The sequence below is a fragment of the Schistosoma haematobium genome, chromosome ZW (assembly GCF_000699445.3).
Source record: "Schistosoma haematobium chromosome ZW, whole genome shotgun sequence".
Classification (NCBI taxonomy): domain Eukaryota; kingdom Metazoa; phylum Platyhelminthes; class Trematoda; order Strigeidida; family Schistosomatidae; genus Schistosoma; species Schistosoma haematobium.
The window spans coordinates 48,881,472-48,909,361 of record NC_067195.1 but is presented as its reverse complement, the minus strand read 5'-3'; the positions used below and the strand labels follow the sequence as shown (position 1 = coordinate 48,909,361).

The 27,890-nt window shown below is 33.6% G+C and overlaps 1 protein-coding gene across 1 annotated transcript; it reads right to left on the bottom strand.

Annotated features, from left to right (window-relative positions):
• Nucleotides 1-532: 532 nt before the first annotated feature.
• PPA2_1 (inorganic pyrophosphatase) lies at nucleotides 533-27,890 on the bottom strand. The gene is made up of 16 exons (XM_051211620.1): nucleotides 27,719-27,890; nucleotides 27,588-27,685; nucleotides 26,818-26,899; nucleotides 26,440-26,786; nucleotides 24,790-25,169; nucleotides 23,279-23,330; nucleotides 22,388-22,814; nucleotides 19,789-20,118; nucleotides 16,466-16,618; nucleotides 10,784-10,891; nucleotides 9,217-9,747; nucleotides 7,651-8,080; nucleotides 6,252-6,470; nucleotides 5,445-5,734; nucleotides 4,186-4,517; nucleotides 533-2,831 (listed from the first exon to the last, which is right to left on the bottom strand). The coding sequence occupies exons 1-16, from the start codon at nucleotides 27,827-27,829 to the stop codon at nucleotides 2,816-2,818; spliced, it is 3,906 nt and encodes a 1,301-aa protein (XP_051071703.1). The 5' UTR covers nucleotides 27,830-27,890; the 3' UTR covers nucleotides 533-2,815.

The window sequence follows — 27,890 nt, the reverse complement described above, 5'->3', positions numbered from 1 at the left end:
TTTTTTCAAATCGTTAAATTGGCAAAATTGATCATATATGGATAAAACTCATAAGAGTAGGTTATTCAATAATGCATTTCTGATCATAAATACAACAGCCAGAAATAAATTTACTACGGATAAACACATCGAAACGCCATGTTCATAAAAACCTGTACAGTGTAACACAAAATTTAGCTATTGCTTTGTTAAACAATCAGCAATAAATTATACGGTACTGAGACTTATCAAAAATATAAGGAGGCAACACACTTTTAGTGAATATATATCTTAAGAATTCTTCCTTTTAGCCAGTAATTCCCACCATTTAGAGAAGTAATCATGAATAAGTGAATTGTCTTGAACTCAACTTAATGGTTTTTTTTCATTTGAATAACAATTACAATGAATCCTATTAAAAACGATTTAGCGTTGTTATGCAGAGTGAAACTCATAATCTTAATAATATATCATATGATATCTGTTATTTAAATGAAAAATGTACAGCATTAAGAAGTTGTATAAAGATATTCTCACCTACAAAAATGCAGGTAAACAGTCAGCATCACTTGAGTATTTTATCATTAAACAAAACTTTAATATATTTATTCACACAAATATATATATTACTCTGACGTTGCCTTTATTTATCTGGTCCAGTCTTTATTTACTTAAACACAAACATTGGTACAAGGAGACACCACATATGTGTGCATCACTCGCTTTATGTCTGGGCCATGATACTGCCCGGGTATCCAGATAGAAGCAGGTGGTTTTCTTAGGGGGATACTTCCCGAGCATTTTGCCTAAAGGTCTTATCTACAAGGCAGTAGAGCAACGTTAGGAGATGAAGTCCAATGGTAGCCAGTGACCAACAATAGGTTCCTACACTATTTGTTCCCTCAAAATCCTGGAGCCCAAATGTACCATTGGTTCGGAATCAGGGTTTTCCAACTCCTCTAGGGGGATCTTCCATACCCACTAACCCGGTTAAAGCATTGGACATTCGCTTTTCGTCCTCTCAATTTCGTAAACAATACCCCTGCCACAAAGAGACAATGAGTAAGACTTCCATGTCAGTCGCTGTATAAGCGTTGCTATGTAAGGGTATTTCGAGAGGGAGAACTGACTCTCCCCATTCTAGACCGTACCAGGGCATTTGGGGGCGGGTCTAGTCTGGTCTATTAACTAACAAATAATAAAGAAAATTTGTGATTAAAAACAGCAGAAAGAAAAAGCTTGAACATATAATAAGTTTTTTAAACTTTATCTTCATACAAAGCTAGAAAATAAAAATCACTGGTAACTGTTACAACATAATAAATATAGTAACCGTCAGAATCAACTATTACAAACAAAACGAGTGTACATCCGTTTTTTACGAATTCATTTATAACTAACAAATAATCTAAATCTTCATGACTTATAAACTGTTTACTTTTATGAACCTTTTTAATTCTCAGTTTCACTAAAACAAATTTTATCAGACAAAGCGACATCAAACTAGTGTCTATGAATACAGATACTGTAGTGGACACTAGTGGCAAAATTTCTTGTAAGTAGTGTGTAGCGGGACGTCACATCGAAGTTGCTATAATTATCAGACGGAGTAAAAAGTTTCAGTGCATTGAAAACACAATGCTGGCAGAACATTTGGAGACCAGACGAGAAGATAGTTCAGGTAACAGAACACACCGAAAGACGCAAACGAACGATTGAAGGTTATGCATAATGTATTATATAAGTACTTTGTAACTTTACACAAACATATTCCTCCTGTCTACTGTTGTGTTTTAAAGTACAATTGTTATTAGAAAAAAATACTTATTACTAAGAACACTGATCATGCTGCAGAAAAACTACAATTCTCATTCAAATACATATGAAATATGAAGCTTTTTTTATTCGCCAAATATCAATAATCAGTGAGGGGAAGTTATTTAGAAAAATGTATACAATAACTGAAACAATAAAGAAACAATTTCGATATTAATTAATAAAATATGAAATGTGTATTTCAGTCATTATTAAATGAATAAGCCACAAATTAAAATTAAACAATTATAAATAATAAATAGAATTGGAACAAACAATTTGTTTGAAAACAATTACCCTATTACTTTTGTCAATAAAGTCAAGTTTACAAGGATATAGCAAATGTAAACAGAAAAGACAAAATTATGTATAAAAAAAATTCAACTGAATATGTAAATATGGCGTTAAAGGCTTTCCAGATTAAAATAAACGTAGACCTACAAAGTATTACAGTGTATATTTTGTAAGTACATATTTTCTTGTTTTTTTTCTTCTCTAACATTGTAAATGGGTGATTTGAAAATTGAACAATGGACATAGATCAAAATTGTTCAATCCACATTTTATTATACATGATAAAGATAGTGAAAACAAAAATAAAGCAAAGCAGTGTGTATAATACTAACAACAACAGGAAGAAAACTTGAACGAAAAGAAAACAAATATGCTAAAACAAATAATATTGGAAAAACTTATTATACTGATAGATCATATTAAACTGATAAGAGAAATAAAGAATTAATTAGTGACAGTTTTTGACTAAACCATACACCAGGATTATTAGTCTAGGGAAATGAAGATCATTTCAAGGCAAAAACATTGTTTTGAAGGGCAGACCTATAAATATATATATATATATATATATATATATATATATATATATATATATATATAAGAGAGAGAGAGAGAGAGAGAGAGAGAAAAGAAAGAAAAAGCATGATATGTTTGCGGTAAATTGTAGCACTGACCTAGTATATAGTTACTGAGAGATTAGCATAAATCGAATAATCAATTATATTATTTAGGATACACGATTCCTGTAAATAAATAAATAAATAAAACAAAGTATGAGGACAATATATGAATAACTCATTAGCATACAATTAATTTCCTAATTGAATTATGATGACTGAACAATACCACTCACCATACAGAATTAATATTGTGATAGTTATTAAACGTGAGATACTCAATTCATAGATTTCAACCGATCAACTTTGCATATATTGAAACTAAATTCTTGTTTTTATTCCAATTTTAACTATTTATTGTAGTTATAGTTTCACTAAAAGTTTACAATGTGTTAAGGAATTAAACACTGAAAAGTGAAAAATCAGCGATGAAAGGTAAATAGATTTTTTTCTGTGTATAATATTTGGAGAAACAAGAAATAATTGATTACATTGGAACTTATTCATTCGCTGGTGAATTTGAAAAATGAGTGACTACTAGAAATGTTCTTCACTAAGGTATTTGAATATTTACAAGTTGAATGGATATTAGAAGAATATCTTACAATATTGTGTATTTTTAAACAAAGATGGATGGTGGCTAGTAGTGGAATCTAGAACGCGCATTTCGTCTTACCTGGGACTCGTCAGATGAATCGAACCGAATACCATTCGCCTTAAACATCATCGCGTCATCCACTTAACTGCTGAGTCCTGATAACCACTTGCTTGTGAGAGGGGGTGAAGTTTAGATTCATTTTGTTTGTAATACCAAATGAATTATATATTTTTTGCTGATAAGAATTCTTTACTATAACCAAGAATAATGATTTTTGAATAAGGTGTTTACCATAATTATTAGTTATCTACAATATTTCCTGAATTCCCACATAAAATATGTATGTATTATTAAATGTTATAGACTTAATTAAGTTATCACTTGTGAAATAAAACGGAAATTTTCATATATAAATACACCAAATTACTGATCATATTGAATGGTCAAGTTATATACTTTAAAACAACTGAGGTAGCGAATATAAAGTTATGAATATTAATGTAATAGTCTGAAAATGTCACATTCGTTGTAAGACCTGAAGTTTTTTTTCTAGGCGATTTCATGTGCTCACGCGTAGTTAATTACTGATAGGAGTTCAAAACTAGTAAGACACAAACATTTTCCAGTTGTGTGTCACATGTATTCTCTAATTATTTCTCAGCTGATCTTAGTACATGATAAAACTGCCTTTAAACTAGAAAAGCACTTCAACTATTAAATCTTACATAAAAATTATGAATGTAAGTATAGAAAAGAAAATCAAAGTAAAAACAGAATGAATTCTTGAGATTTGCTTTGTAATTGTGAGTGAATTTAGGAGAGAAATAGCTTCATAGTGAAAAGAAATAATGAAATTAATTCAAAATAAGACGTTAAAAGTACCTGTGATTATTTCTATCACTTGTACATGATACAGAAGGTGAAACGAGACCATTTCTTATTGAATCACTTAGATTGTGTGATGACATAGAATTTGATTGATTTTGTACGGATGAACTAAGTACACTAGATGTCTGTGATATGTTATGCAACTGACTGGTCGATAAAACACTTCTATTAGAAATTCTACTATCTCCAATACTATTTGTCTTTTCGCATAAAGTTTTCATATTTGAATTTGGATTGCCAATAAGAGATAGTCGATATATAGGACGATAGGATACTCCAAGTGAGCTAGCTTTTTGTCCAGTACGTACAACGTCAAAAAGTGTAAGCTTTTTATAATAAACAAATAAACAAGTTATTGGTTTAATTTATCAATTTTAAATAATAGAAATAAATTAGAAAAAAAAACATTTGGTCGACATATTATTATGGTATATAAGTTTTCAAAATTTATAACTTATATAAATGTGTAGAATATTTGGTCACCATAAAATAGGAGTTGACCATACATTTCAAAACATACAAAAACCTATGATTCTCGTGTAAAGGGATTCATTATTTTATGGAATTATACTAAATAGAAAAGCAAACATGAAGATTACATGACATCTCTAAAGTGTTTTACTTGAATTTCTGCATAAAATAAATTGATAGTGGTCAATATTCGAGATGTAAACATTCAACAGATTTAATTTTGCTTCAATCTCGACGCATTATTTTTCAGAAAAGATGATACAAAAAAGACCAATACTTACAAATGAACTTGCCTAATTACATATTTCTCAAAACGCCTGGTTTTAACAGACTTGAAGTGTAAAGGAAAGAGAAGTATTATAGATTTATTTGATAATATATTTAAATATTTGGACCGTGCAAAATCTTATACTCTATTATACAGGAAAAAGCATGAACACTAGTCCCACCGTTTCTGTGAATTCTCAAGAAAATAATTATTTTCGGAAACACACTTGTAAAAGTGTAAGACTAGAAATAATGGATAAGACCAAGTTTAAAAGAGATAATTCTACGTTTCCATACAGCCATATCTGTATTCACAAGTATCTGGTTTGGATAAATGGTTCAATGTTATACTTATGATTATGTAAATCATTCATACATGAAGTATTTTGTGGAGAGAAAAAAAGTAAGAACTCAAGCTCCAGAACGCAAATTTCAGTCGATTACATGGACTCGCAGTGTCTTAAGGATAAATCACACGCCATAAAGTATTAACCATTTACAGAATGTATACATACTTGACCAGGTGCCAACTGATAAAGTCCGAGAGCAGGTCCAGGAACATAACACGAAGTATTTACATTTATACTGCCAGGTTGAGAAAATACAACTGAACTGACTGCAACTACATCATGAGAATCCAGCAAATGTAAGGTATCCATTCGTCGAAGTTGCGGCATACTAAGCAAAACAGCTTGACCACCAACATTTGTAAAAACAAATGAATATTCACAGTTTTGATTTGTTTGAGATGTTACAGATATACCACTTGTATTTGAACGTTCAAGATCACCACAAGCAGAATCAACTATTATGTAAGTAAAGATGGAGATGAAGAACAAACTAATAAATAAATAACCGTAACTCTTATAACAACGTGCGTCATAATATAGAACAGACAAAATGTGGCTAGTAGTGGGATTAAGGAAGCGCGTTTCATCTTATTTGGAACGAGTCAGATGGATATACCTATACCAAAATCGGTGTTCAATTCAGGACTCGAGACCAGTACTGTTTGCTTTATACGCTGACGTTTTATTCAGTTAGCTAGGGAGTCCAGATAGCCACTTATTTATGGAACAGGTACGCGTTTTAATTCGACTAAAAATAGATTAGATTATCCCGTTGGTGTTATTTTACTGAAATTTGACCAGTCCTGGTTGACGTATGTGGATTGCTTTGATATAGCCATTATAACACAAGTCAGTATAGACTCAATCACTTGTGCAACGGGTATCCAAGCCATTTCAAATTGAAATAAAACGTAAGTGGTCGAAAAAAAAAACAGAAATTATCCAAATAAAATGTGATTTCTAATTACTAACCAGTGGATTCTTTTGATAATGATGAACTGGCTTTTCCGTGTATTCGAAATCCAACTACTGAAGCAGATTTGATACGATAACCATCAATAGCGGTAATACGAGCTTTGAATTTTAGGTGTAAATTAGGCAAATTAAATAATCGTATTTGTTCTTCACTCACAACTGATAATACAGGTAGATTATGAGATTTACCAGAATCAGATATGTAATGTTTGTAATCTATATTAAAAAGAGAATACTATATCCAGTAATGGGAAACAAGGGGAACAAATGTATCTAATTACAATGATCGAGTGCAAACTAGACAGTTAATTTCAGAAAACTATGTTTAATGTGACTCATTTGTCGGGTATAGACAATAAAAATACTCGGCTCTGAGTGACCAGCGTTTTGTTCGAGGACTCTAAAACAAAGCAGGGTGATACTTGAACCCGTTACAAATATGGTTTGAAAGTCGAATGATCTTCAACCATTAAACCAACGGCTGCTACACTTTGGACCTTAAATTACATCTTTCCTGCAACTTGTAGAATATGTTAAAGGAAAACCAATATGGAGAACAAAGTGTGACAATAATGATTTAATTTAGTTCAAGTGAAAACAACACTATTAGATAATTGATCTTGTACGAAAGATAGTAATATTAAGTAATACTAATCGAAACACAGATACACATATTCTTATGTACCCAGTGAAACTTATTACGAATTCGAAATGACTGGACTGTTAATTGATTTCAACCAGGTTACTTAATATATTCCAATCTACAAGGATACTCTTTATTATAAAAAGATGTTTTATTCCTGAATACTTTAAACAAACAACAATTCGATGGAACTTTATTGTAAGTTTGTTTTGTTTAGTGAATCATTTCAATTCATGCTAAAAATAAATATAATTTGTTACTTGTTTCAATTTTTACTAATTTTCTGTATTCATATATTTAAAATTTATTCTGTACCTCTCTGTGCATATTTCATGGTATTGATTAATGTAGTAAACGGCACAATTTGAACACTATATTTGTACTAATTTATTGGTTTTATGTAAAAAAAAATTTGCAAGAGAAAAACACTCAAAGTTCCATATTGATATTTTAATAACTCTACTAACAACAAACTAGACTATTAATATTGTCAAGCTAACTTACTATATATGACTGCTTTGGGGAGTATGTGTGAAGTAGAGTTACATATGTACGAAATATTTAAATGATTATCGGTTCGGCATTCAATAATAGAAATATAACTTCTTTAACTATAAAACCAATTAGAGAATTACTAAAATCTAAATGATTTTGTTATAATTTCGTGAGAATAATATGTATGGGATGATTTCTTCTACCCTTAGAGAAAAAATTTGTAAGTATTACAATTGTAATATCGTTAACAACACATACCCGATAATGAGTAAGGCATATTTGACTTAGCATCGATTAGACGAAGTGATAGAACAGGAGCACGATGTTGTAAAATAAGTTCTCGAGAATAATACAGCTGTAGTTTAGGTAGAACGCTAGAATTTAATGATGTTTTGTCAACAAAAATAGAATATAATTTAACAGTTCCAGCTTTAGTACCAATAAAAAGTGTAGCAACTGGATGTAACATTGGACGAGAATTTGATGGACTTGATTTAAACAATGGTGGACCAAACGCAAAACAGGATACAATAGCTACATTAGCAGTATCTTGAACACGATCGCATATTTCTCTTTCAACATTATACTGTGATATTAATAATATATTCTCATCTGGGACACGTCCACTACGTCTTTCTGCTTCATCAAGGGGAGCCACATCAGTTTGATTGGGAGCAGCACGATTAGACTTAGATAAATATAAAAGATATATGCGTAATTCAGAATATGCTATGGAACCATTTGTATGCATGACCGAAAATGGAATATACAGTAATCGAAAGTAATTACATCGATTTCCTTAAGTTGAAGAATTTAGATAATAATTCATCACGACAGCGAATAGCTTTTTCTTTTCATTATTTTCCATAAAAAGACACAAGAATACAGCCTTAGTGAAAACCTCTTTAAGAAAATAAACCAAATTGGTTCAGAAGCTGAAAATACATATTTTACAACTTAACGATTTCGAATCCATTAATATTGAAGCATAACAAAGTGATATGAAAAATCAACACACTTAAGTATCGTTCGAAGATGTAATAAGCACTTTCAAAATTCACTTCATACTATTTTTCAATAAGTTATGTTTCAGTAAACGTCAATACAAGGCTGAGGTAGAGATTCAGTCGTACACTGATTATTAAATTTACTACTCAATTTTGTTATAGTCAAGTTGCAATATAGTCACTGGTCTAAATAATTTAACATTGAAATAGACTGTTTAATGTTGAGGGTCTGAAAACTATTCGACGATTAGCAATTCAAAGTCATATAGACTAGTGACTAGAATGAAAATCAATCGACAGATCATGATCAATGCTAGAGATTAAATAGTATGACACTGGTTACCACTCAGTGATCAATCAACGTTAAAAAGAAAACTAGAAGTATATGTTAGCGCAGCCTTAACAACTTAGTGGTATTGACTTTGATTGTAACATACATTTGGATCCTACAGCAAACACCAATTTTCCCAAAGATTGCAAATATACATTGTTTATGAATGCCAACTGGTCATAAACTTGTCGACTACCTATAACCACTTGATATATCGACTTTTTATCTGGCTACACAATATAGAGACGTTGGAGTCTACTATATGAATCTGTACCTTATTACTTAAGAGAATATTTTTTGTTTGTTTAAGCTCACGTAAAACTTATTAAGAAACTCATTTCACAAAAACGACAAATGGTATTCGAAAAATAATTCGAAGTGAACTGATGACGACTGATTAGATTTTATTAGTTTATCTAGTTCAATTAACTTATTGCTTCTTTAAATAATCAAATAAATAAACCTAAGATGGTTAAAAGAACCTACTTGAGTAACAGTACGTCGAATGCCAGCACGACTAACATTAGCAGTAGAAGCTGGGGCAACTGGTTGAAAATTTGATTTAGTTGATCGTACTCTTTTAAGACGTCGAAACGAATCACGAAGACTTTTTTTAAGTTCTCGAGTACGTCGCCTCGCCCAACCTTCACCAGCAGCAGCTTCTTGAAGAGCATCAATATTATCCGGTATTGTTGACACAGCAAGTAATGGTTGAGGAGGTAATGGTTTTTTTGTATTTGAATCATTATTAGATAAAGGTTTCGGTACAAAAACTACACCGAAACCATGTGGTGTACCAAGAGCAAGTAAAATTTGTAAACCGCCGTCACCACCAATGTTATTTGTTTGGTTTTGACTAAATTCTTTTAGATGAGTTAATTCAAATTCACTTGAAAGAAGTGATGTAATACGTGCAGGAGGCTGTACGAAAATAACTCCTGTAGCTTGTAATTGAGCAGGGAGTGGAGTAGCTTGTTCTGGATTAACAGTGATCTTGTTACTAAAGCATTTTCGAAGCTAAAAACACAGTAAAAGAAACTACTTCGTATTAGTCGAAAAAAACATAACAGAAAAAAATAAAAGGTTCAAAATTCGAAATTTTTCAAGCCTAACAAAGTGTTAGATATCTTTACTCCAAAAGTACTGGTAAACTTACAACTTTAAAATAATGTTTGGTTGCTTAAGCAAACAACTAGGAACAAATATTAAGGAATATACCAACCTCAAGTATTAAATAATTAATAGGTGAGTACAAGACTGTTTATTTAGGGATATTCTGGCATTATTTCATCGTCCGCGTTCGAACTGTGTAAAAAATTAGATATATCTTGATGCTTGTAAAACGGTAAACGAAAACCACTGGTTGAATGTAAAACCTAGGAAAGTATTGTTTTCATTGAATATTATCTAGTCGATGAGAATCACAAATTGCCCTGTAAGATAAGTCCACAAAACCTGCTTCATTAAATTCATGTGATACTTCAAAGCTGTTTTTAATTAAATACCTTTAGTCTCCTCACATTTTTTGCGCTTCGCAAACTTAACACTTGTAACTTAGAATAAATAACGCTGTAAAATAAGTACATGAGGTGAACTAAACAGAGGTTTCTTACAAAACGTGAACAGAAGAGAACCAATAAAACAGGAAGTTAAATAAAACTCCCATACAAGAGTGACAACCAACTATGTTGACGATTTATTTTTAATCGTTCTGTAAAAAATATTCAAACAATGGTCATATTACGTTGATATACATACATTTATCCCACAAAAAGAACTTAAAGGTGTGTACTATAAAGCATACAAACTTAGTATTCCTTTCATACTTAACTACCAAATTTAAGCCGATAATAAGTTGTTAATGAATAAGACTGACAAGAAAAACATAATCCAGATAACATGACGAGTTGAAGATGCAATCAAAATAAGGTAACTTAAACAACACTGAATAGATTTATCACGTTTTCAATTACATTTCATTTCTCACAACTAATTTTACATGAATTGGAATTAAAAATATTTACTGGTAATGAATAAAACATGAACTATTTACTGTAAGGGGAGCATGTCCTTTCCATTGAAATCCGGGCATTGATTTTTTAATTGTTACAATTGCAGGTTCAATACACGGAGTGAAATTAAGAAATTGATATACAATTGCCTAAAAGAATGAAATATGTGAAATGTTAGAATAAATACATACACTCAATTATTTACATTACTAATCACATTCATTTATAATGAAATGAGAAATAAAATACATAATTACAGGAGAAAAAAAATCAATTATTCACTCATGTATTCAACGGACCTTAATAATCTCTGATTGGTTCCATTTATTTGTGTATATTTTAAAATTAATTAATTTTTGATTGTTAGATTTACAATTATATGAGTTTAAACAAAGCTATTGAGTTTAAAGGTGGAAGAATAAAAAAAAACTGTTTCAATTTATTATTCAATATATGATAAAGTATGAAACAGTATTATTTTCTATAATTATGTATGAATAACTAAGGTTAAATTACTTTTATTTTGTGTGACATAACATAATTATATGCAAATGATTTAAATAGAAAAAGGTGTTTCACAATTTGTTCCAGTTTAAAATGAAAGTACACTACATACTCATACAAATTAATCTTATTTTTGATGATTCATTAAGTGGAGCTGAATAACCAATAATAGTGGTGATAATAATAGTAGTAATAATGGTAATAATAATATTAATTTACTCGCTTTATTCAGTATCATACTTCTCAATACAAAATATTTTTTAAAAAATGAAACGGAATTTCCGTTTTATGAGCATTAACTCTTTAGCAGTGCCGAGAAGTTCCATACTAGAATGAAACGACTGTCTAGTTCTTCCAGGTTTTCAATGTTGGTCTAACATTGGTCGGTTCATGATCGCAATTAAAAATCAACAATATTTACAACCCTAAACTGATAATAAATGATAATTTAGAAAACTAATGGCCTAAAAGTTTCAGAAAGCGACTGATACAAATAATAATACATTTACTAACTGGAAAGAACGCAGCAATTTAGCTGAGATATTAATGGGATCATATTTAGTTTTCTTACTCATAATGCCTGATTTTAGTAAGATATCCGAAGAACTATCATTTGCTTTCTTATGAACAGCTAACTAATTATCAATATAGCAAACGATCAAAAGTTAACTGTCATTATTATTCTTCAGAGATAAATATCAATTATAGAAATTTACACAGATTTTATGTCCCCCAAATGCCCTTGTACGGTCTAGGGTGGGGAGAGTCAGCTCTTCCTCTCGAAATACTCTCACATGGTCACGAGTATACAGCCACTGTCAAGAAACACCTATCACTATCTTCTGAGGACAGATTGTTGTTTACGAAATCCCGAGGATGAAAAGCGAGTGTCCGGTGCTTTAGCAGGGTTGGTGGGTATCCAGGATCCACCTAGAGGAGTTGTAAAATCCTGATTTTAAACCAATGTTGTACATGGGCTCCAGGATCCTGAGGGAACAAATGGTGTATAAACCTATTGTTGGTCGCTGGTTACAACTAGACTGCATCTCCCAATGTTGCTCTACTACCTTGTGGATTAGATCTTCAGGTAAAAATATTCGGGAAGTTGCCCCCTAAGAAAACCATCTGTTTTGATTTGGGCGCCCGGGCACTATCCAAACCCTCACACAAACCGAGTGTACAAATGTTTATGTGTTTAAATAAATAAATAACTCCTGTACTCATCAATAAGAATTATTTGAAACTTTACAGAAAGCTTTATTAACTGCCAGCAATAATCCGAAAGTCAGTTGCTCAACACTAAAATCTAGTGTACTTATCCAACGATCCTATCAACACTATGAAGTAAAACATCAACTTAAATACAAATATATTTCATTCAAAATAGGTAAACACATTTTATACTACTCAAGTAGTCTATAAATGAAAACCTTTGATATTTGACAAATCAGTCAGTCATAAGCAATGTACAACTTGGGAAATGTGTGCTTGATACACGTTCTCACAGCATATCAGCACGAGATCAGATTATCAACACAAATATTGGGGTAGTATAAAGATTAATAGTGTCAATAGTGATAGAAAAGATTAAGTACAGCTTAAGTACTACTTATATGGTTCAGTCCAATACTGTATGACTCCAACGATCGATGTGACATTTTGGATTGTCCGACTCAATTTTATAAGTATATCCATAAGAATTAAAACCAAACTTACTTTTAAGTACGACCACTATCAACAACTAGTCTGGACAATTACAGGACCTTTAAAATGATCCTATTAAAATAATCATTAGATTATAAGTAAGACTGTACCGATGACGAATACGCCATAGTTACTTTCATGTTAATGTACAAACTATGGATATGATAAAAAATTTTATAAACATTTTACAGCCACATAAACTGATAATTAATGATCCATAAAGAGTAAGCTTCTAATGAATTCATATTATAACAAGACAGTATACCTAATTACTAACAACGTGTAGAGGAAGATACAATGGACCATAAAGATAGTACTGATAACAAATTGAGATGCATTTTATCAGAAAATGTTTATTAGTGTATATAAACAGATTTGGATAGGAAAGCTATCGTCTCATTACTGAAATATATATCATGAGTTTTCTAAGTGACTTAAGGATAAGAAAATTTGCATAATCGAATAGTTGACAAAAAAACACTATGCAAATACTGTAAATTTAGGGACTTATAGATGGAAAAAATTACAAGAATGCAAGTTTACACTAAGCTATAAATATTCTGTTATTTCATGATACTTCAGACGTAAAATAAAGAGAAAATGAATACTAACAGACAAGGCTTACAATGTAAAACATCGTCAATATGTCACTGAAGTAATAAATATATACATTTTTATATATACAGGAAATAACAACACAAAATAATATAACAAAATAATGATTTTATTAAAAAGGATTCACTTTTCTAAATTTATGATACAAGAAATGTACGAAATCGTGTATGATAATAAAATGAACATATACAAGGCTTATATGTTTAGTAGTGTTGTAGGATAAATAACAAAATGGTTGATCAATAAAATGGATAGCTAGAATTTCACGTCAAACACTGATCACTGACATAGGAATGGTTATAAAAGAGAGTTTAACAAATAGTTTAAAGCACACAAATATAAAAGATGACAACTGATAAAGACAACGTTATATACTGTTTATTATGTAAACAATATAATGAATATTCGAGGAGGTAAAGGAATTGTTGACAATTTTTCATAAATTTATTTTCATTTTAATGGAATAAAATTTGTGTAAAGTCGTCAAGTTAGTCATTTATTGGATATAAAACACGGTTCTAATCAATCAAACTTAATCGACAGATTATTAAATTGATCCATGGACGAAAAAAGAAGGGTACCATTCGCTTTTTTTCATCTATATATAAATAAACTTGATAAAATGCCACCGGTCAGTTAAATGCGATGTACAACTTGCCATGTGTATTCATCGGTTCAAGTTGCCATGCCCCATCAGCACAGAGCGACGAGATCGTCAAAACAAATCCCAGAGTAGTAGATGTATTAAAAGCACTATTGGTAATAGAGAAGATTGGACATCGAACATACGACTCGAGGAGAAAATATAAATTAGTGAAATAATACAGAAAAATTATGAGCAATTTAGAAACTTAGAAACGACGGGAAGACAAAGAGTGAATTTACCTGCTAACGATTGTGAACTATGTCATACTGCGGTAAGACTAAGTGCAGCAAACTCATAGTCCGAGAGAAAAGTCGTACTAGTGACTCTACTGAGATGAGACGGAAGTAAAGTGCTTCTATCGGGCAATTAGCATCTGCAGCGATGTTGCCTTCCCATGATGGGAAGAAATATCATTCCACGGTGTGGGAAACCAAGGAATGACAACTGTCTTCATACCTGTAACAGCACTAGAGATCTTCTAGTTCATGATCAAATCTCATCACTTCTCGATAAGAAGTCTTACTTTATTCACAAATAAAAAGTTTTTACAGGCTTAAAATAATAAGAAGCAATAATATATGATAGCATATAATGACTATGTATTGTTAGACGGCGACTAAAAGATTTATGTAAACAAAGAAATAAAAAAGGTAGTTTAGTAACTCAAAACAATTGGAATGGATTTTATTCCTTTGGGAAGTTTAATAACCAAGTACAGATGGAGATTCCAGGTTTTGGGAGAATTTGGATGAGGGTTAATTTTAGTATGTAGCTATTCAAAATGAAGGTATGTACAGTAGGGGGTTTAAATCTGCTACTTAGTGTTTTAAAAATGAGTAGTTTAACCAATTAGCCACAGCTCAATCGGAATTTAGAAACTAGGAAGAAAATTTGACTATGTGAAGTAGTAAAATGGATTAGCAATTTCACTGGTAAAATACTAATAAGGTAATATTTTTCAAACTCCTTCAGATAAGAATATTTAATTGCTGAATAGATATAATTAAAGACAGGTTGAATAAGATTAACTACAGTATTTAATTACATCAGTGAGATGAAGATTTATTTACCTATTTTCATGAGCATTTTATCATTAATTAAAGCCTCTAATAATATTGTGAAGGCTTGGCCAAAAAAGCCTATATTACAGCAACGAGAATTTATGCCCTATTATGACAGCAATCCACAAAGAAACTTACCATATAGAAAAAAGGAATAGAGGTCGAAGCCGAAGAACAAAAGTATCGGAATTCGGGGTTGCTGTAATCCAAGTTACTAATGTAGTTCATTTAATGAATCAAAAGATACTCACGGATCTCCATTAGTCAGTTTTAACTATGATTTATTCTATTTCACATGAAAAAATACAAAACTGACGAAGTACTCTATCGAAACAAGATTACTTCAGTCACTACATTTACACACAGTTTGAAAACATATTACATTTTTGTATAAAATATTGCTATATGACAAAGTTATCTAAATCTCAATCACAACAAACACTTGTCATGTCAAACTGATACTTAATATAACAATGAATTTTTCACACAGATTATTAAATTCATTACACACAGAACTAATCAGTTTAAATTACGAATCCTATAAAATCTTGTCTAATAATACGTATATAGAAGATTGTTTACGATTTAAATGAAAATCTTATCACCGATTTCTGTATGGAGAAATTTAGTATTGAATATTGCTAGTAGTAAACAATATTCACGATGGATAAGGGGAAAAATAATATAACTAAAGAGGAACCTACACTATGGATACATTCAAATCAACAACATTCACGTTGCATTCAACTGTTGCACGAGCTGAGGTATGAGGTTTTATCATTGGCAAAGTCAGTCAACAAAACTTAACACAGATAATTAATTAGTATCTTTCAAACTGTATAACAATTTTACCTATAAATTTGTACAATTGATTGAACAGAAAGCATTTCACTTGTTACATGGTAAAAGAAAGTAATCAGACATTCAAAAACTATAAAATACCAGTATTTGAAATAGAAACCCAATTGCAAGACTGAACTCGCAGTTTTCTAATATTACAAACTCTTATCAAAATATTGTCACACATTTATACAGGTAAATCCATTTAAACTTAATAATCTTGTAAAGTGAAAAAGCAACAGTCGTTTTATTTTCATTAACTGGTATTATTTTGTATTTAAAGTTTTAGATGGGATAAGTGGACAAATCTTATGGTATAAGAATAGTGATAAATGATGAAATATATATCTTACCTGACCTGCAGCTCCACCCACAACCAGTGTATTATCAACAAGATAAATGAATTGTATAGCTACTCTGCTATCGTCCATGAAAGGGTCAAATACACCTGCCTGACGAAAGGGAGGCCATGCATCGCCATCATCATCAACACCATTAGGATGATCCTAAAGTAAATAGACAAATTGGAAAGATTACTTTAAATGATGAAGCGGTGCGCAAAATCATGTGATATTCGACGACAACTGATGATAACAGACTTGTTCTAAATGTCGTACAAATAAGCGGTTGTGTTTTTTTTAAAAGGTAGTCAAACCAACTGGAGTATTTTAGGAGGATAAATCCTGATCATCTAAAAATCCATCATCCTAATAAGACGTTTGAAGTGAACTATCATTCATGTAAGAGAGACGGAAAAGGTACTTTAATATTACTGAAATAGCTGGCTTTTGATACTTAGTGTAGGTATAATGACCAATTAAAAATAAAGCTTAAAGTATTTGAAGCAAGCTTCGTAGGAAGTCTGGAAATCGAATAAGCAACACAGATTGAAATACACTAATTTTGAGATGAATGAAGACGAAAAATTCGATAGAATTTTTTATTTGTGCAAATCATTTACCACGTATAGGTTTGTGTATTCGCCCTTGAGCTACATTATTTATGTTGAGGCTGGTGACACTACTCGGTTTCTTGAACCAAGGCAAGTGCGGTGAAGTTCAGGCCTGAAATCTATTGGTTCATAAATAATCGCTTCTAACCACTACACCACCACCTAATGATTGTACGTTATTTTGCACAAAAAATAAAAATAAACCTTTCTCAACTAGAATATATCGACTTCAGATTATCATACGTAGATAATGTTCCTCAACGAAAGCTAGAAAGATGATACGAGTTCGATACTTTTAACAGTGTCTCAACACTTTTACCTATAAAACCGGACAAACATTTTGTCATCATCTAATGCAGATTCATTATTGATTGATTAGTGGTGAGCGTGGGACTCATAATTACTGGAAATCAAGATGTGTCTTAAAAACCATGAATTTATTATTGTGAGACTTTAGAAAGAAACCACTGTATATATGATTCACGTAAACCAGTTTTTTCTATTTATTGTTTGTAGTTTCAGTAAGTCTCGACCGTAGCTGCTACTTTGACGCGGTGGTCGGGCATGCCTGTCGTGATGACCCAACCGAGCTATATTGGCTGGAACATATGTTCCTGTAGGTTCTACCATGCCAGGCAGGTCGATTGGAGAACGGTAAGACTAAAAGCAGCAACTCATGATCTGAGGGTGAAGTCGTATTGCTGACTGTAGAGGGGTGTGACAGCAGTAAGGTGTTTTCCTCGAACAACCAGCATCTGAAGCCCTGCTGACTTATCACAAGGAAGGAAGGGGTTAGAAAAGGTTGATCCTAAAAACGTCACGCCTAACCTTACCTCACGGATTTTCGTCTTCGGCGGTAAGGCCCTTTGAAGAACGGAGCTAACACGTAAAAAAAACCCACAAAAAGATCGTGCGCGACCGACCTCAAGCAGTTGTCCCTTGGGCTCTGCAGTCACGCTCCCAGGTCGTTGAGGCCAACATTAATCCAACTTCCTTTTCAGGTTCCTCAAGAAATACCCTTCCACGGTGTGGGCATCAGGGAAGTGACATTAGCTCTTATACCCATAACAGCACACGAAACCAAGTTATTCACAATCAAATCCTTCCTACACCTCCTAACAACTCTCTTATCTCCTCGACTAACCCTTCTCACGTCCCTTTATCACCTCGCGCCGCTAATACGAACGATTCGAGTACGCGGAACGTTACTCCTCGTCTCCTGAAACCACACTCTAAACTACATGAAGAAGCTTTTAACGTCCGAACATTGTGCCATAGAGAACAACAGGCTTCCTTAGCTAGGACTTTAAAATCTCGCGCCATTAATGTGTACTGCGTCTCCGAAACGCGCATACAAGATCCAAGTAGCGTCATACATTTGACCTCTCCATATCAAAATAAAGAACCATCTCGATTCACGCTTCGTCTATCTGGAAGCCCTGGTGCTGCTTCCTGTGGCCTCGCTGTAGGTGTAGATATAGCATTGAGTCCTATGGTAGAACTAGCCCTCTTAGACTGGATTCCAGTAGACTCGGGAAGATAGAAACACTCGTCGTTGCCCTTTCGTCGTCTCTGCCTACTCTCCCATTGGCTGCAGCTCAGATGATAAAAAAGATGAGTTTTGTAGAAAGATTTACGACCTTCTCCAAAATGTTAGGCGCTCTGACATAGTAACAGCGGATGGTGACTTTAATGTTAAAGTAGGTAAACTAAGAGAGAAGGAAAGATACCTTGGTGGGGATTTAATGGTGTTGTGGCTCAAAGAACAGATACTGGCGACCGTCTGTTGCAGCTATGCTCAGATAACCGCCTCTTTCTTGCAAATACTAACTTTAAGCATAAGCAAAAGATCATTTGACATGGCAATCCTTGAATACGTCCTAACATTGGACCCAAATAGATCAGATTGCTATCAGCCACCGATGGAGGGGCTCGATAGAAGACTGCCACTCATTCTGGAGCACATGCTTAGATTTAAATCACGCTCTAGTGCGAGCACGTATTTGTCTATATCTTGCTGGACGTAGGAAAGACGCTGCAAGGAAACCCCTTAGGGTCCTACTTAATGATAACCAAGCTAAGAATATATTTCAGGAACAACTAGAAAAACAGTTAGTCAGCCGTGTGAGTGATGCCCATCCCGAGGAAGCTGTGGAAACAACATTGATGTCTGCAAGTAAGGTGAACCATAAGGTTAGGGAGAAACACTGGATCTCAGCAGCATCTACCGCACTGATAGATGCTCGAAAACTCATCCAATCTTCAAACCCTAATCTTTCCGATTACTGCTTATACTCTTACTACCTCTACCACTACGAGATTTGAATCGACAACTGTATCTTTGTGCTAATATGGTATGGCAACTCGAACTGACGTACGTACGTACAAAGTCCTACGTTGTTACTGACTGACTGACTGAGTTTCAGTAAGTGAATCGAGTAGAATAAACAACTGGTTCATACACTTTATTAGGTATTATGCACCTATGGGATACAAGGCCTACAACTATAGACAAATTTACACATACGAGCTCAAAACAAAAGGTTTGTAAATAAAAATGAGGTGTGAAAAATTGGAACGATCAAAATTTTAATCACTGGGACTTTACAAATATAAATTGATATCTGGTGTTTCCATACACTCGGTGCTAACTTTTTATAGAATTGTAAATTCAAATCTTGGCGGATGATCACATAGATAACAAATGACTATCTAACGACTTACCAATTGGCTGACATCTTCAAATAATATAGCTGTATATAAGGTATAAATGCGTCGAAGGCAGCCTCCTGCACTGAGCCGCCAAAATGCAACAGAACCGTCCTCGTGACCAGTAAGAAGTAAGTCATCTGTGTACAGAATATTTCCACCCAAAGAGCTTGTAGACAACCGAGATCCATTAATTAATGCATGACCACCTTGTATTGGCCAAGGGAGAGAGGACCAACCCCCACCTGATGGATTATCTGCAATTGCTCCTCCACGACCAAAACGCCCTTCAGGACCATAGTAAGCACCAGCAGCTTCAAGATTTGACAGCAAGGTTGGGCTAACCTATTTTGTACGATAAAATGATTACAATGTAAAGGAGTATTGACTTTAAATTTAAGTAGCAAATTTACTGGGAAAGAAAATTTATCACAATATGTTTTGTGAATTTATATAGACATACTTTATGTAGATAAAAAAAACTGGAGGTCTCATATTGAAATATTTGTCTATCTATATGTACACTAAAGTAGCAGTTTATTGACAGCTGTAATCAATGTTTAGTAAAGCAGAAAAGTCAGTAAGTAAAGATTTTTATGCCAGGATATTGTACACAGATAGTAACATTAAAAACTACTTTAGAGAAAATACCTCTAGTTTACGCTGATATCAACGATAAACATCCATTAAGATAAACAGATACACAAATAGGTCTGCGTCGGTTTTCCACCACTTTTCTGACAACAGCAGCTTTTTGAAATGGTATTTACCCTACATTAAGGTTGGTATTAATCCATCTAACAGTGCCTTACCACAGTGGAAATGATCGTTTTGATTAATTTCTAGGTAGTTAAGTAGTGTAAATGACCAGTTTACATCATCTTTAGTTTCAGTCAGTCAGTCTCGAGGAACATAGAGACTGGGGGATATGTGCTTCATATAAAGTTTTCATAACAACAAGATGAAATTATCAAAACAAAATGGCAAGGCAGTATAAATAGTATTAGTATCCGTAGTCGTAGAAAACATTAGGGATGCAATATGTGATTCTAAAAGGAATGAATTTGCGGAATAAATATTATAAATAATTTAAAATAGTGCTCGGTCCCGAGGAATAAAATTAAATCGACTCTAGTTTAGATCTATTATTCAAGCCCATCCCTCCATTAATGAACCATTTTTTTACACCTTTCGTCATTGAACTTTTCAAAATTGTCACCAAATAATATTAATAATTTTGGGAATCCTATATTTACATTATTAACTGCAGGCCATAAAATGCTATCTTTCTAGGATATTATAAATCCTTGTAAGTGACATGCCTTTTTTCTAGTTTACACAGCTACTCTTTTCTAGTGTGACAAATTGAACGGATACATAATTATACCGAATAAAATATCATTGATATCTACTTGTGGACAGACGGATAAGTAAAATGTAGAATGTCGTACAAATCGTATGTTGTCAGAGGCAAAACAGACAGGAGGTACAGTTCACTCTATTTTATGACTGGGAAACGTGGTCTGTGAAGGTAGAAGAGATGGGTAGGTTAAGGGTTTTTGATAATAGGCGTTTTCGGAGCGTTGCTCGCGTTTTGTGTAATGACTGAATGAGTGATGTTGGGGTTAGGCAAATGGAACGTGTGTGAGAGAGGAAATTGGTGTGCTTAACCACAGTCTACCTTGAAAAACGGCCGTTGCTAATTCAGAAGTTTAGAAGAAAGCTAGGGGCCGTCAACTCAAAACGTTGGATCAGTCCATGAAGTCACTAACTGTTGGTCTAAGCCATTTTAGTAGATTCAGACTACTTGGTTGAGGTCTTCGTGGTGGTTAGAAACATTTGGTGACATGGTTCATAAGGGTTCACGCGATGGCGCAAGTGGATTCACTGTTCCTCATAGCTTTGGATTTCAGTATCCCCTCATACGCACCTTTTCACTGTTCTTTCAAATGATATCCTCAAGGTTTTTTCTTTTCTTGTTACTACTAATACATTATTTCGATCTCTTGTTATTTTTATTTTTTCGTGCTAATCAAGCATGGGAACTTTGGCCAACGCAGAGCAGTGCCCAGCTCTACGTTGACGATGTTTATAAATCTGTACGAATCTGTGTATCAATCATACATATCACAGTTCCCATCAGTATAGTATATAAAACCAACGAAAGTTTTTAAACAGAAATTTCAATGAAAATCTTGAATTTTTACCTAAACTAGGAATAAGCATTTCAGTGAAGGTTTGTAAGTAGTATATAATTTGAGACATTTTATCGCCATAAGAATTTATGATTACAATAGACGTATACGAAAAAAAGAAAACCACAGAATTACAATGACCATAACTAACGCACAAACCATGAGAAAGCTGATACAAACGGTCAAATGTAATAAATGAAACATGAAATAGTGAAGAAAAAATTTAATTTATTTCAAAGGGAGAATTATTTCCCTATTATCAGTTGAATAAGCTAACAAACTATATGTGAGTCACGACTATACACCGAAAGAGCAAACGAGTTCAAATTACATTGCGTACACATTTTCAAAGGTTGTTTGAACCATTTCAACCAAATATATTGTTATCAAACAAATGAGTGAAATTCTATATAACTTACCTGTGTAATTAAATTGTATGTAGTAAGGGATGTTGTGTGCAAGCAAGTTAAATAGGGAGGACGCATAAAAGGCCAGCCAGAAGTTATAAGATCAATCACAACCATTTCTTCTTCACATAAAAGTATTAGTATTTGAACAGGTCCGTCAACAGAACCAACAGGAACTAAATCAACAAGACTTGATGGTAAGTCCAAACATACATGTTCAGGTGCATCAGAATCAAAAACGTGTATAGGAGGAGCTGATAATGAACTTTCTTCTGGTATTTCATCATCATCTTCAGCTTCAGCTGCCACAGCAAGTCGGGCAGCAACAACACTGGCATTAGCAGCTTGATCAATATTGGATCCACGCAATATGCTTACAGTATGACGTTCACCATAAGTGGCACGTGGCATTCCACCAACAAATACAGTAATACCCCCCCTGTTGAGAATAAACAAAATAATGGATAATACGAATAAATAACATGTGTTCTCTTGGAATATTACGACAAATAAGCCTAATCAAATCATTATGCGTATAAATAAAGATATGACAAAAATAAGTGTATTATCCATGAAAAACTTAAATTACGTCATAATTTTGAAACAACTTATCATAGCTTTTCTTTCAGAAATTAAACCAACTTCTGTTTTCAATGATTATTCCATTATCTTAACTAACATTACAGTGAATGTTGAACGATATAGTAAATTACACATCAATTTATATTACGTCTATAAGCAAAGATAATGAGCCTGAAATAGACACGGGGAACAGAGTTATTTAAGGAGTAAAGCTTAATGAACGGTGACATTTTTTTATGCTAACTGCTCACAGCATTCTGTATCACATGGAATTTTTTTAAGGCATAGAGCCTAGCTTGTAAAAATCAAAGGATAACTTACAGAGCAGATGGAAGCCAGAAGACTTTGCTGATCAGTTTGCACGGGAAAGGTCCTAACAAAAAAAGTAAATTATTTCAATGTTACAAATAAGAAGTCATAATTCGACATACCAAAGCCCAAAAAATACACTTTCCAAGCTTTAGAGTTAGATCAAGAAAAGTCATACTCCAGACACTATATTCAAATCTGTTAATTGGTCGCAAGATGTTATGTACAACAGTCAATATTATTTGAATGTTTAATTCAAATTAAACAGAATTTAAAACATTATACTATGACTGATAGATGAATGCCTAGATTACAGAAGTTGAGGCTTTATTAAGCTTCCATCTGGAGACAGTAGTAACAGAAAAACCAAGGAAATCGATGAAAACTATGCATTTAACCACAGAGAACTAATTATTAAAGCCTGTTTGAAATCAAAACGAAGAACACATAATTTCAAAATGATTGGATTGTAGAAAAAAAGTTCAGGAAACACTGATCTATGTCATGTCAATGCTAACTTAAACCAACTTTGACAAATAAGCTTCTTGACATATCATATATAGAAACAAACTCCATATACTGTTGATATACTTAGCAATAGATGAAACTGCATTACCTGGATAATATATGTAGCAACCAACTACTCTTGTGCAATACAAGAAACGGTATTATAACTGTATGACATATGTCCCCCCCTGAATGACATGGCTCAAAATCGTTTGCAATGGCGCAGGTGCATACACTCTTTGTGTTCTCCCAAATTTTGATCTCCTTATTCCTCGTCTCTTTTTTTCTCTTCCCAAATTTATTTCATTGTATTATACTCTTTAAGTAACATCTCCAAACACTGATCTTCCCGATTATTGCTTATATTCTTATTACCTCTACCACTACGGGATTTGAATCGACCACTGCATCTCTGTGCTAATGTGGTGTGGCAACTCGCACTGATGTACGTACGTACGAAGTTCTACGTTGTTACTGACTGACTGAGGTACCGTCAGTTATCAAAAAAACCTCACAAACGTCCGTTTACAATTGGGGTAAGTTTCATACACATAGTCCCCCTTTATTATTTCGAACAAAGCAAGAAATGAAAAGGTAAGTAGAATAACATGAATTCATCTTATTTTATCAAGTATCCACCTGGGGGAGCTGGGAAATCCTGATTCCAAACCAGTGATGCACATAGGCTCCAGTATCCTGATGGAGCAAATGGAATATGAACCAGTTGTTGGTCACCGGCTACCATGGTACTGCATTTCCTGACGTTGCTCCACTACCTTTTGGATCAGACCTTTAGGTCGAAGGCTCCTGGTGTGGCCCCCTAAGAAAACCACCTGCTTCAGTTTGGGTGTCCCAGCAGCATCCCAGCCCTCACACAAATCGAATGGTTTATATGGCGCATATCTGTTTAGTGCCTCCTTGTACCAATGTTTATATGTTTAAATAAATAAAACCTTTGATCTCCCTTGAATCTATGGCAAATTAAACGAGAAATCATTAGAATTTAGCCAACTTACCATAAGGCATGCTTGGAGCTTCTTCCATTTGAAGCAAGGGTGGTTGAATGGGAGATATTGTTGTTGTACCGAAGCCGATTTCCTTCAAACTCCAAACTCCCAGAGATCCGTCCGAATGCGCAGTCAAGAGACGCATCCCTAATTGGGGTTGATGAGATGTTGGGTTTGACCTATTTGGTTGGCCACTACCGCCGCACCAAGCGGCAGCTTCCAAGCCATGTTGCCACGGTAATAGTGCCATAATACGATCTGAGCGGAGGTCAAATAATAAACTTAGACCAGAATTGTAGCCAATTAATAACTGTCCAGGAAACCCTGGCCTTTCTAATAAAACCACCACTGCATCTGCCCGCAGACGCTGACGACGATCAGGTGAAATGCTGGAAAGTGGACATATGGGAAACCAAACTGATTACATGAATTGTCGTCATTAATTATCATTAAAAACGCCGATAACTGCTAAAGGAACCACAACAAGTAAATGTATTAGGTTCAAGTCAAGATTCATACAGTAAATGATACTCAGTAACATAAGAAACTTCAGAACAACAAAAGACAGCATTCATATGCACATTTTGAAATGACTTTGAAAGTTTAACATCAAATGTCAAGTTCATGAAACGTAGAGCCAACAACAGTAGAACATACTTAATGCCAAATATTATTACACCTAAAACGATACATACCACTTACATACAATGCACCTGAAAAGGTGAAACAATTGGTTTTTCATAGATTACGACTGCTGTGTTACGGATTAGCTCAACATATGTAGGTTAATCTTTATACATGATTAGCAAACAGCCACACTTGATTGCCGAGTTGAATTTATCTATTTATTGGTAAAAACATCAGGTCTTTTTGAAAAAGGAAATGATTTAAAAGCCTACCTTATTTTAACGTTCCAGGGGAATAGTAATTCTTTTCCGAAAAGTTATACGAAGTTAGAAACCAATAAATAATTTGGAAAGTTGGTAGAATTATGTTATTTTTTAAGAGCCTAAACACAGTAACTTAACATGCTTCGTCTTGTTCTAAGGCTTTATATTTCTGCGAGTCCTATTAAAAAACTAAATGAACTTATTGACATGTGTAAAAGGCCATAAGCAAATGTCCATTGGTCTTTAACGTTGCACAAAATACTGACCCACTTCTTCAGTGTCTTCAAAAGAACCACCGGATCCCATAGATTTTTTAAACGTGAATCTCGTTTGCGCATATGAAGCTGCCTTCTTTCTCGTCTTCCTTACATTTAATACGTCCTGACAAAATTGTCACTCCGACTACTTACATTGTTTCGTACTGCAGAACTAACTGTAATGTAACGCTTTAATTATGACGCGAAGGTTCGAACAAATCAAATCGAATAGCAGATACCAGAAACCTGGTATTATGAGCTACGAGTTTATCTTTTGTTTTTGAGATAAATTAGCAATCCAAACATGACAATTTTCAACTCAGATGAATAAGTGTGATTGACTTAGTAGATATTTAAACTGTCTAAAATTTTCAGTCTAAGTCTGAGAAACGAACTATATGAAAAAAGATAAACAGGCCAGAACTACTAAGGCTAAAAACCACTCCATAAATAATAATTTCCTGATGTGGGTTACCGAACAAAGTAAAGATCGAAAATAGGTCAAATCTTACCCATCAAGTATTCGAGAAGGATTAATTGCATCATCAGCTGAAGGTAAGCACCAGAATTTCGTGAAGTCGTCAGTGGCTGTATTTGTATTTAAACGAACAGAGGCAACCCAACCATTATCAGTTCCAATCAGGATGCTACGACCGTCGGAGGCGTAGCACAAAGCAGTGACGTGACTAATTTCTTCGTTATTGGTGGAAATACTTGGAACTCCACTTGGCAAAGACTTTAGTTGACTTATAATTCTTTTGAGACATGATCTTTGGACCAGTTGACAAGATGTTTGACTGACTGAAGTCAACTCCCATAAATACATATCATCTGAATCAGTCAATGTAACCAGTTTTCTCTAAAACAGTTATATAATATAAACTACTTACACTGCCAGTCAAGAAAACCACTTGAATATACTGAGCGTTCGTTTCATGTACAGCAGAAAACGATATTCCTGGTTTCCCGTATCTTAAAAGCGTTAAGGAATTGTATTTAAACGAAGACTAAAGGATCTAGGAACTCGACTTTTCAAGTGAGAATTACAACCTAATGACATCACAAATAAAACTTGTCTATAAGTTACCTACTTTCTCAATCTAAAGAAATGCGATTTCAAAATTTTAGAACATGTATATTCAACACCCATGATGAACCTTAATACCACACCATAAGTATTTCGCAGGTACTAATAAAATAAGCCTTTGAATGTCGTTTCGACGAAAACCAGCCGAAAATGGTAGGTTCATCAGTTACAAGAGCAACTTTTAGAGCAGTCTAGATAAGTTATGGCAATACAGAAAAGTGAAATGTATGATACACGAATTGCCATAAAGTGAACTTGACTTCTTCGTCAAAACCCAAAATATATAAGGCTACTCATAGCTGCAAACCTACTGATTAAGAAGGCCCAATCGTATTCGTAAATCTCCAAACAAATCAACACAGAGAATTTGGTGGATTAAAAAACACGGCCTAGATGTCTGAAAACAAGCTGGAAACTACCCGTATATTTGATACATCAGCTTAGTGAATCACAACAGCTAAAAGACCTAGTATGATAAATAAAAAATATAAAAATACACGGTCTTTGATATGAACACGCAACGCGGTTGAGACTGAGAAGGCAATAGACTGATCAGCGTATCTAAAAGGATACATATAAATGTTGCCATCACGCGTAAGGACAGCTAACATATCGATAACAGGGTCATAGGCAACTGACGTAGGTTTAGAAGGAAATCCATAATCAGAACACTAAGAATATCAACAATAAAAAGCATTCCTTACGACAGAAACCCTATATTTCGACCCCTGTATATCGAGATGCTCCTCTTTTTTACGAAAAGCAGGGAAATGTCCTGGAATCCTACGGAAGGACTGGAAAATCCTTTGCGCCATAGAAATCTACACTCAACGTATCACGCGCGGTACAGCGCATATAAATTTAGCGCCTAAAGCC

Excerpts from the sequence above, each read along its gene's own strand:
- PPA2_1 (XM_051211620.1), bottom strand. The coding sequence starts at position 27,829 with ATGGCGCAAAGGATTTTCCAGTCCTTCCGTAGGATTCCAGGACATTTC. Across the intron at positions 25,170-26,439 it reads CCTTCTCGAATACTTGATGG|CATTTCACCTGATCGTCGTC; the intron begins GTAAGATTTGAC and ends TCCACTTTCCAG. Across the intron at positions 5,735-6,251 it reads ATTATCAAAAGAATCCACTG|TTGATTCTGCTTGTGGTGAT; the intron begins GTTAGTAATTAG and ends CTTACATAATAG.